Genomic DNA, 11,771 nt, shown 5'->3' on the forward strand with positions numbered 1-11,771 from the left:
AATTCTGATTCTGTTTGAACTCAGCAGCAGAAATTTATGAGACAATTTATTTTTGTCTCATGAATATCAAAAAACAGAACACAGCAGAGAAGAAAAAAGCTTACACCAGCATGTATCCTGGTTCGGTTGCCTTGTGCTATGCAACTGGTGCACGAAATTGTGATGTCCAGGCTCAAACAATCCCTGGCAACGTGAGCAACTTGGTACGCGCAATCGTGATTACACTTTGATTATGTAAAATTCATGGCTCTTTCTTTCCCTGGCAATGGCGCCAAGAACATGGTGCCAACACCATGGTTCACAACTTCGATACAACTAACCAGCAAGTGCACTGGGTCGTCCAAGTAATACCTTACGTGAGTAAGGGTCGAATCCCACGGAGATTGTTGGTATGAAGCAAGCTATGGTCACCTTGCAAATCTCAGTCAGGCGGATATCAAATGGTTATAGATTTTTCGAAAATAAATAATAAACGAGGGATAGAAATACTTATGTAATTCATTGGTAGGAATTTCAGATAAGCGAATGGAGATGCTTTCGTTCCTCTGAACCTCTGCTTTCCTGCTATCTTCACCCAATCAGTCTTACTCCTTTCCATGGCTGGCTTTATGCAAGGGCATCACCGTTGTCAGTGGCTACATCCCCTCCTCTCAGTGAAAAATATGCTCACATGCTCTGTCACAGCACGGCTAATCATCTGTCGGTTCTCGATCATGCTGGAATAGGATTCACCCTCCTTTTGCGTCTGTCACTAACGCCCAGCACTCGCGAGTTTGAAGCTCGTCACAGTCATTCAATCACTGAATCCTACTCGGAATACCACAGACAAGGTTTAGACTTTCCGGATTCTCTTGAATGCCACCATCATTCTAGCTTTCGCTACGAAGATTCTGGTTAGGAGATCTAAGAGATACTCATTCAAGCTTATTTCATGTAGAACGGAAGTGTTTGTCAGGCACGTGTTCATAGGGGAGAATGGTGATGAGCGTCACACATAATCATCACCTTCATCACGTTCTTGGGTGCAAATGGATATCTTAGAAGCAAAATAAGATGAATTGAATAGAAAACAGAAGTACTTTGCATTAATCTTTGAGGAACAGCAGAGCTCCACACCTTAATCTATGGAATGTAGAAACTCTGCCGTTGAAAATACATAAGTGAAAGGTCCAGGCATGGCCGAGATGGCCAGCCCCCTAAAACATGATCAATAGTCTCCTCAGATGAACAATAGATTAAAACTGAGACCAAAGATACCTAATACAATAGTAAAAGGTCCTATTTATAATAAACTAGTCACTAGGGTTTACATGAGTAAGTAATTGATGCATAAATCCACTTCCGGGGCCCACTTGGTGTGTGTTTGGGCTGAGCTTGAGTGTTGCACGTGCAGAGGCCATTTGTGGAGTTGAACGCCAGGTTTTGATCCATTTCTGGCGTTCAACTCTGGTTTTGGATCCTTTTCTGGCGCTGGACGCCAGATTTGGGCAGAGAGCTGGCGTTGAACGCCAGTTTACGTCATCTATTCTTGGCCAAAGTATGGACTATTATATATTTCTGGAAAGCCCTGGATGTCTACTTTCCAACACAATTGGAAGCGCGCCATTTCGAGTTCTGTAGCTCTAGAAAATCCACTTTGAGTGCAGGGAGGTCAGAATCCAACAACATCAGTAGTCCTTTTTCAACCTCTGAATCTGATTTCTGCTCAAGTCCCTCAATTTCAGCCAGAAAATACCTGAAATCATAGAAAAACACACAAACTCATAGTAAAGTCCAGAAATGTGAATTTAACATAAAAACTAATGAAAACATCCCTAAAAGTAACTAGATTCTACTAAAAACATACTAAAAACAATGCCAAAAAGCGTATAAATTATCCGCTCATCAGCAACCTACGTCCAGTCTCCTCCACAACAGTGGAAGAATTTTCACTATAGTTAACAGTATTACATACACCAATTCCACAGGATTGACACAATCCTTTCACACTCAAGTTCTAACCTAACTTGACATTGGCTATGCTAATACCTAACTATTCACTCTTAGTGCTAACGCAACTAAGAAAGGGATACCTCACAGGTACAAGATACAAGACACATACATACCTAAAGAAATCTGAAAATAACTCTAGGCTTTTCTCTCAAGTGTTTCACTCAGCCTTTTCCTACTCATGGCTTTTACTTGAGCTTTCTCACAATGCCTTTTCTCACAAGAAATTACAGAAAGATAAACATAGAAAAGTACATTACAATCAGTAAAACATGAAGGAGATTGACTTCAACAACAGCCTCTTTGCTATGTGCAAAACCAGATTTGCAAACCTCGGCTTGAGTTCTTCAGTATTGGCCGAATGCTTCTTTGAAAGAAAGCATTATCCAAGTAGAGGAACCTCTTTTCAGAACACAACTCTCAAACTCTGGTTTTCTCTCCTTGGTTTCTGAATGAACAGCAAACCTCTTTTATCTCCTTACATGTTGCTTGGTTCTTCTTCCAAGGTCAACACCTTGAGCCTTGAGCTTCACCAACCCACAGATTCACTTTTTCACCTTAATCCTTAGAGTAAAAACTCTCCTTCTGACTTCCTCATTTTGACCGAAAACCATAAAACAGCAACCATAGAAATCTTCCAATGGTCAACTTGATCTGAGCCCTTAAAAACCAACTTGGTCCCCCAAGTCATGTTTAAGACCGTGAATACACAGCAGAGAAGAACAGAAACCATCTTTCATTTGTATCCCATTTCGGATAGAGCAGAGAGTTGGGAAGAAGAGAAGAAAATCTGATGCATGCAAGAGGAAATGGGTTACCTTTAACCTAAGCTTGATTTGGTTTGAATTTTCTGATTAGACTTTTGTGTTTCAAGCTTAATCCTTCTCTCTCTTGCTTCTTTGGTGATAAGCTTATGGAAGAAGCTTTCTCTTTCTCTTTCTCACTTTTCTGAGTTTGTGATTTGACATGGTCAGAGAGGAGAAGAACGTTGCTTCTGATGTAAGATCAAGTTTGGAGGAAAATGAAATTAACTCGGGCTTGGATCAGACATCCATTAAGCAACCCGTTTGATTTTGGCTTTGTTTCTTTTGGGCTTTATTTGTTTGACCATCCCACCAACTTTGCTGATTGCTTTTCATTCCATTTGGGCTATTGAATTTTGGCCTGCAACAATAAGCAATTAGTAATAAGTAATTATAATTAATCAACACTAATTATTTATTTTGCCCAAAAATAATGTTTGTCATCACTAATTAATTTGGTTAATTTCTTAACTCAACAATCTCCCCCTTGATGACAAACATGGTTTAAGCAATAATCAAAAGAAAAGGAATTTGAGTAAGTTTAGAAACTCCCTTTGATTTTTGTCATTTGCTCTTGTGTTGCTCCCCTTTTCCTATTCAAGATTAGCTCCCCCTGGATTTATGCTTTCCTCTTTGTTCCTATTTTACATTACACTTAAAGAGAGCACAATGAAGAGCTATACACAACAAATAAGCAACACCATATAATCAGCCCAATCATCAAGCTAATATCAGCAGCAAAAGGGATTCAGCATGTGAAATCAAGTTTTAATGCAGCAAAGCCAAAAACTTATCCTAACACATTGATCATCCTATTATCCTACTCCCCTTTTTGTCATCAAGGGCGGATAACAAGCAAGACCAACAAAAACAACATCTTGAACCTGTAGAAAAGAGTTAGACCATAGTCCAAAGTACAATGAAGAGCAGTATTTAGAGTTATTACAGTTATCCAAAATAAAAACAGTTCAAAAATAGCTAAAGAAACAGAATTCATGAGACAAATCCTAGTCATCAGAACCATTCCCCTTCGAATCAGCTTCCTCTTCAACATCAGTGGCAGGGTCTTCATCTTTTTGAAGGTTATCAATGAAGGTCATGAACACAGCCACTCTGTCCCTTGATTTCTTTAGGAAATTCTCATGCTTGCTAGCTAATTTCCTTTGCTCTTTGTTCATTGCAATCAAGTGATTTGATTGGGAAACGAATTCCTGAACTACATCTTTTACCACATTTAGCAAAGCAGATTTCTTCCCAGTAGAGATAGATATACCCTCAGTGGAGAGAGAAGGAGAATCTTCAGGAACAAAATCATCATCTTCATCATCTAAGACCACCCTTTCAGATCGAGTAGGTCCTTTGTTCTGTTTCACTGAACTACCCCCTTTTAGGTATGAATGTCTGTTTTCATAATCCTCATTTGACAGGTCAACACCAAAATGCTCAAATATGCAAGTTAAAAACATGCTATAAGGTAGTGCTTTATCTTTCACACTTCTAACAGAATCAAACATGTATCTAGCCATAAAATAGGCAAAAGAGATTTCTATTTTAGTGATTAGGGCATACAAAATAAGTGTGTCTGTGTAAGAAACCCTTTGATATGAACCACTTTGAGGAATTAAGATGTGGTTGACAATACGGTGCAACTGAGCACGTTCATATCCTAGGCCTTTGTGAGTGGGTGTGATGCCATCAATTAAGAAAACATGTTCACAAATGTGAGCCAAAGCATCATGGTAAGATATACCAACTCCATCATCCCACTTTACAGATGTATAAGCACACGGCCCAACATCAGTGTACTTCAAGGAGTCACTGATAGTTTCATTATTCAAGATAATGTCTCTGCCCTTAACATAAGAATGCACACTTCCTTCATGGTAAGTCATGTTTGCATAAAATTCTTTGACCAACTGAGGATATACAGGTTTTTTGATTTCAAAAAGGTGATTCCAGTCTAAAAATTCCAAATTTTCAACAAAAGGAAAACCTTTCTTTTTCAAATCAGGTAAATTCACAAGAAAAGAGGGACATAGAGTACGATACTGAATAACTCCCTCATAAAAATCGTGGTTCATGGCAGATTTAAAATGATGGGGGTTATAGTCTGAGTGAGATGTCATGAAGTGTGATTTGTGAGCAAAAGGATCAATGTCTGGTTCTCTAACAGATTTGAGAGGGCGATGAGAGTTACCTCTTTGTGAGCGCATAGGAACAGACCTTGACTTAGGTTTTGTTGTCTCAGGAACGGGTTCTTCAACAGCAGAACGCTTACCCTTGGATGAACTAGGTTTCGAGGAGCTTGGTTTGGATGGCGTTGCCTTAGGTGGTGACGTCGGTTTGGCAGGAGCATGGTACCTTGGTGTGGTCTTGGTTCGCGCTATAGGAGCAGTGCGAGGAGGAGAGGTAAGAGGAGAGGGTGAAGGTGTGAAGGTTCGGTCTTGGGAGCGAGTGGAAAGCTTTGTGGGAAGCTTGTAGACTTTTTCACGAGGAGGCCTTTTAGCAATGGTTTTCTTCCTCATTTGGTTAGTTTCAGTCTTTTGAGGGAAGAGAAGCAGTAAAGTGAGTGGGAAGAAACCGAAGAGTTTGAGGAGAAGTTATGGAGGGAAGAGAGGTAGTGTTGGTAACTGTACCCAAAAGTAGATTTCCAAAACCATACAACTGCATCACCTTTTGAAATGACATGAATAGACCTGACCTCATAAAAGAAAGATTTTATTTGATTTAAAAATAAAACAGGAAATTGATTTTAAATTTTGAAAAACCTTTTAAAAAATTAAATCAAATTGAAAATCTTTTTGGATTAAGAACATTAAATGAAAATCCTTTCAAAAAATAAAGTACACAGCCCAACAAACATATCAACAAAAAAATGTATAATTCATATTTGGGTCCTGAGGTGATTTGGATTTAATGAAACATATAGGACTACCCAGATCCGATTTGAGGTTGGTCCAGATCAATTATTCACTTGAAACAAGCCTAGAACACACTGACTTGAAGGAAACATTCATCACCTGCCCAGAATTATCTCATACCTGTTCATGAGACAAAAAGCTCCAGCAAGTACATCAGCACTTTTCAAATAAAGAATCATAACTCAAAATTCCTAAACAAGTCCTAAGCATGCAAAATCTGTCTTCAACTAATGGTTTTGTGAAAATATTTGCTAATTGTTCCTCTGATTTAACAAATTGAATACTAATATCCCCCTTTTGGACATGTTCTCTTATTGAGTGAAATTTCACTTCAATATGCTTAGTCCTAGAGTGCAAAACTGGATTTTTAGAAATATTAATGGCACTCATATTATCATACATCAAGGGAATATTTTCAGCATTTAATTTGTAATCAGCAAGCTGTGTTTTTAACCATAAAAGCTGAGAACAACAAGAAGAAGCAACTATATACTCAGCCTCTGCAGTGGATAAGGCCACTGTTGGTTGCTTCTTACTTGACCAAACATTTAAGGACTTTCCAAGGAAGCAACATAAACCTGAAGTACTCCTTCTATCAACTTTATCACCAGCAAAATCTGCATCACAATAACCAACTACAGAAAAATCATCAATCTTAGGATACCAAAGACTAAAATTGGATGTGCCATGAACATATCTAATGATCCTCTTAACTGCAGAAAGATGTGACTCTTTTGGTTTGGATTGGAACCTAGAACACAATCCAACACTTTGCACAATATCGGGTCTAAAGGAAGTTAAGTACATAAGAGAACCAATCATTCCTCTATACCTAGTCTCATCAACATCTTTCTCAGTTTCTCCCTTATCTAATTTTGAATTAGGATGCATGGGAGTACCCATGGGTTTGGCATTTTTCATACCAAATTTCTTAACTAATTTCTTGGCATACTTCTCTTAATGAATGAAAATACCAATTTCAGTTTGTTTAATTTGCAGCCCAAGAAAAAAATTAAGTTCACCCATCATACTCATGTCAAATTCACTTGTCATGAGTTTTCCAAATTCAGAGCAAGGGGATTCATTGGCTGATCCAAAAATAATATCATCAACATATATTTGGACTAGAATAAAAGAATCATTAGAATTCTTGATAAATAGAGTTGTGTCAGTGGTGCCTCTTTGAAAACTATTTTTCAAAAGAAAAGAGCTAACTCTCTCATACCAAGCTCTAGGAGCTTGTCTTAAACCATAGAGAGCTTTAGATAATTTGAAAACATGATTAGAATGCTCTTTATTTTCAAAATCAGGAGGCTGCTCCACATACACTTCTCTATCTATAACACCATTCAAAAATGCACATTTCACATCCATTTGATATAATTTAAAACCACAAAATGCAGCATAAGCTAAGAGAAGTCTTATGGCTTCCATTCGGGCAACAGGGGCAAAGGATACATCAAAGTCTATTCCTTCTTCTTGGTCATATCCTTGTGCCACTAGCCTTGCCTCGTTTTTTGCAATGCTACCATCTTCTCCCAACTTGTTCCGGAATATCCACTTGGTGCCAGTCACTTTCTTTCCACTTGGCCTTGGAACCAAAGTCCACACTTAGTTCTTTTCAAACTCAAGAAGCTCATCCTCCATAGCTTTAACCCAAGAAGGGTCACTAAGTGCTTCCTTGACATTTTGAGGCTCTATTTGTGAAAGAAGGGCAATGTTTGATCCTTCATTTGCCTTTCTAGTGGAAGACCTTGTTTGCACTCCATGAGAGACGTCCCCAATGACAAATTCCTCAGGATAATTCTTCAAGAATCTCCATTCACGAGGTCTGGTGGACTTGGAGGCAGATTCAGTCACCAAGGGATTCTGGGTGCTGCTGGCTTCAGGGTTTCCTTCAGATTCGTGAGACAAAATGGAATTGTCTCTTGAATTTTCAGCAACAGCAGTTTTTGGTTCAGCTTGACCAGAATTTCCATTTTCTTGATTTTGCACAGTTTCAACTTCTTTTTGAGCTTGATTTCCTGCATCACAATCTTCTAAAATGCTTTGCACCAAGTTAGTATCACAAAATGTAATATGTATGGACTCCTCAATAATCCTAGCATCTTGATGATAAACCCTATAGGCTTTACTAGTTGTGGAATATCCTACAAACAAACACTCATACGCCTTTGGATCAAACTTACCCAAATTTTCTTTGTTGTTTAAGACAAAACATTTGCATCCAAAGATGTGCAAGTAATCTAAGTTTGGTGGGTAGCCTTTCCAAAGTTCATAAGGGGTTTTCTTCAAAAATTTCCTTATGATTGTTCTATTCAAAATGTGGCAAGCCGTGTTAACTGCTTCAGCCCAAAGGAATTTTGGAACATTACTCTCACAAAGCATAGCTCTTGTCATCTATTGTATGCTTCTATTTCTTCTTTCCACAACACCATTTTGTTGTGGTGTTCTTGGACAAGAGAAGTTGTGAGATATTCCAAATTCCTCACAAAAGGATTCAAATAAATTATTTTCAAATTCAGTTCCATGATCACTTCTTATAGAAGAGATTTTAAAATCCTTTTCATTTTGAATTTTCTTGCAAAAAGGTTCAAATGCCGAAAAGGCTTCATTTTTGTGTGCAAGAATTAAAACCCAACCAAACCTAGTATAGTCATCCACAATTACTAAACCATAATGTTTACCACCTAGGCTTTGAGTTCTTGTTGGACCAAATAAATCAATGTGTAGCAATTCAAGTGGTCTTTTAGTAGAGATGTCTTCCTTTGGTTTAAAAGAACTTTTTGTTTGTTTTTCCATTTGGCAAGCATCACAAGTGATGTCTTTGTCAAATTTTATCAAAGGAAGGCCTCTTACTAATTCTTTCTTTACAAGTTTGTTTATTTGAAACATACTTGCATGGCCCAATCTCTTGTGCCATAACCACTTTTCAGATTCTTTAGAGTGAAGACAAGCTACATTTTGATCTTTTAGTTCATCAAGAGTAAGTCCATACATATTATTAAAACGCTTGGCAATAAACATCACTTCATTTGTCTTTTCATTAACAACACAACATTCAAATCTTTTGAAAATCACTAAATATCCTAAATCACACAGCTGACTTATACTCAAAAGATTGTGCTTCAAACCACATACCAAAAGTACATCATCAATGAAAGTAGATTGCTCATTACCTACTTTTCCAACAGCTATGATTTTACCTTTACCATCATCTCCAAAGGTCACAAAACCTCCATCATACTTATTTAGTTTGATGAAGTAGGTTGACCTTCCAGTCATGTGCCTTGAACATCCACTATCCATGTACCACATGTCCTTTTTGTTCTTAGATGCTAGGCAAATCTGCATGATGAGTTTCAAGTAGCCTTAGGTATCCAAATTAATTTGGATCCTTTGAAGTTAATCCATCTTGGTTGCCCAAGTGCATTGAAATCACAAACAACATTGTAAACTTTGTTTCCTACAACTCTCTTTTCAATGAAGCATTATGCATATGAGTGACCAAATTTTTTGCAATTAACACAATGATTTTCTGATGTGTGTTGCTAAAATTGAGGTGAGTTATATTGCTTGAAACGATTAAATGGTTGAAATTTTCTGATTTTTGGAGGAGATGCTTTTCTTTTGACAAACTGATTTTTATTAAAATGATTCCTCTTTGCAAAAGCATTTTTGCCAGAATTTCTTTGAGCATTTGGACTTTTCGAATATGAGATTTTGTTGTAAAATGGTAGTTTCTTGAAAATAATCTCATTTTTCGAAATGTAACCCAAACCTGGCCGGTTTGAACTCGGTTCAGTTCTTGGTGAAGGCTCAGTTTCACTTGTGTATACTTCATCAAATTTATCTTCAAATGTTGGAGCATTTTCAATACCAGATTTATTTGGTATGGTTTTGTTATTTGATGAAGAAGCCACAAATTTTATAGAGGAAGTGTTGGAAACTGCATCTTCCTTGGCTGTGTAACCTAAACCAGATTTTTCAAACAATGGTCTTTGACTTGCAAGTAATTTGTCCAAGTTACTAGAGCCTTGAGCAAATTTTGCTAAGTCACCATTCAGCCTTTTAATCATATCATTTAATCTTTCATTTTCAGCAATTAACTTATGAGAAGGATCCATAATGTGCTTTCCTTTTAATTTTTCAAGTTCAGATTTTAGAAATCTGTTTTCTTCAATAATGTCCAAAGCACATTCAGTTTCCTTCACTTTTTCTTTTAAAAAATCATTTTCAGCTCTTAACACATCTCTTTCAGATCTGCATTCATCGTACTTGTCAAGCAGTTTTGAGGTGTTTAAAGTGAGATCATCAATAATAGCATGTAAGTCCTCAATGGTCAAATCATAATAATTTACCTCATCAAGATTGTTGTTTCCAGCCATGAAGCAGTCTTTGTCATCTCCTTCAGATTCTTCTTCTTCATTTGAGTCATTCTCAAGATCCTCCCAAGCTGCCATGAGTACTCTCTTCCTTTCTTTCTTTCCTTTTTCCTCCTTTTTGAGCTTTGGACAGTTTAGCTTGAAGTGTCCAGTCTCATTGCAGTGATGGCACGTCACTTTGCTCAAGTCGATCTTGTGCTCCTTTGAACTCGAACCCTTGTATTTGCCCTTGTTCTTCATCATCCTTCTAAATCTCCTAGCAAAAAACAAAAGCTCGTCATCTAAAATACCATCACTAGACTTACTCTCTTTCGGTTCTATTTGTGACTTGAGGGCTATTCTCTTTTTCTTTGAGTCTGTGTTTGTGTGTGTGGCTTCATAGGCAAGGAGTTTTCCTCTCAGCTCATCATAGGTTATGGGACTTATGTTGTTACTCTCGGTTAGGACAGTGGCAGTGTTTTCCCATTCTTTTGTGAGGCTTCTAAGGAGTTTTCTCACCAAGGTTTGTTCTGCATAGTTTGTACCCATAGCATCAAGGTTGTTGATTATGATTGAGAATCTCTCAAACGCTTCATCAATGCTTTCTCCATCCTTCATGCTAAACATCTCGTACTCTTTTCGCAGCATATCAATCCTCGTTTCTTTGACTTGTTTAGTGCCTTCGTGTGTAACCTGAAGTTTTTCCCAGATTTCTTTGGCTGTCTTGCATCTAGACACCTTCCGGTACTCTTCAAAGCTGATAGCATAGTGAAGAAGGTTGATTGCTTTAGCATTCAGCTCTATCTTTTTCTTATCATCTTCATTCCATTCAGCTTTTTCTTTTGGAGTCACCACTCCATCAGCACTTATTTTTGTTGGGATCTTGGGACCGCTCACAACAATCTTCCATATGTTGTAGTCAATAGATTGGATGAAGATCCTTATCCTTTCTTTCCAGTAGGAGTAGTTCTTTCCGTTGAAGAAAGGTGGCCGGTTGTTTGACTGGCCTTCAATGAGGGTGTAGGCAACTGTGGTTATGCCCAAGTTGTTCACCGTTGGATCTTTGCTCCAAGCAGTTAAGCTTGATGCTTGAGACCTTAGCTCCTGATACCAATTGAAGGTTGTGGTAGGATTAGAGAAGGGGGGTTGAATCTATGCCTTCCTTTTTAAGTTGCTGTTATGACCCTTTTAAACAATCTTTCAATTCTGATTCTGTTTGAACTCAGTAGCGAAAATTTATGAGACAATTTATTTTTGTCTCATGAATATCAGAAAACAGAACACAGCAGAGAAGAGAAAAGCTTACACCAGCATGTATCCTGGTTCGGTTGCCTTGTGCTATGCGACCTACGTCCAGTCTCCTCCACAACAGTGGAAGAATTTTCACTATAGTTAACAGTATTACATACACCAATTCCACAGGATTGACACAATCCTTTCACACTCAAGTTCTAACCTAACTTGACATTGGCTATGCTAATACCTAACTATTCACTCTTAGTGCTAACCCAACTAAGAAAGGGATACCTGGTGCACGAATTGTGAATCACACTTTTCACAACTTGTACCACTAACCAGCAAGTGCACTGGGTCGTCCAAGTAATACCTTACGTGAGTAAGGGTCGAATCCCACGGAGATTGTTGGTTTGAAGCAATCTATGGTTATCTTGCAATTCTTAGTCAGGAAGTCAATT

The 11,771-nt window shown here is 37.9% G+C and overlaps 1 protein-coding gene across 1 annotated transcript; it reads right to left on the reverse strand.

The window, feature by feature from the left end:
- Positions 1-1,058: 1,058 nt before the first annotated feature.
- Positions 1,059-11,700, reverse strand: LOC140181058 (uncharacterized). Its single transcript, XM_072223521.1, has 2 exons — positions 2,808-11,700; positions 1,059-1,735 (listed from the first exon to the last, which is right to left on the reverse strand). Exon 1 carries the CDS (start codon positions 5,315-5,317, stop codon positions 3,800-3,802), a length of 1,518 nt encoding a protein of 505 aa, XP_072079622.1. The 5' UTR covers positions 5,318-11,700; the 3' UTR covers positions 1,059-1,735; positions 2,808-3,799.
- Between the last annotated feature and the right edge of the window lie 71 nt (positions 11,701-11,771).

This window comes from Arachis hypogaea, chromosome 17 (assembly GCF_003086295.3).
Source record: "Arachis hypogaea cultivar Tifrunner chromosome 17, arahy.Tifrunner.gnm2.J5K5, whole genome shotgun sequence".
In the NCBI taxonomy this organism is placed as follows: domain Eukaryota; kingdom Viridiplantae; phylum Streptophyta; class Magnoliopsida; order Fabales; family Fabaceae; genus Arachis; species Arachis hypogaea.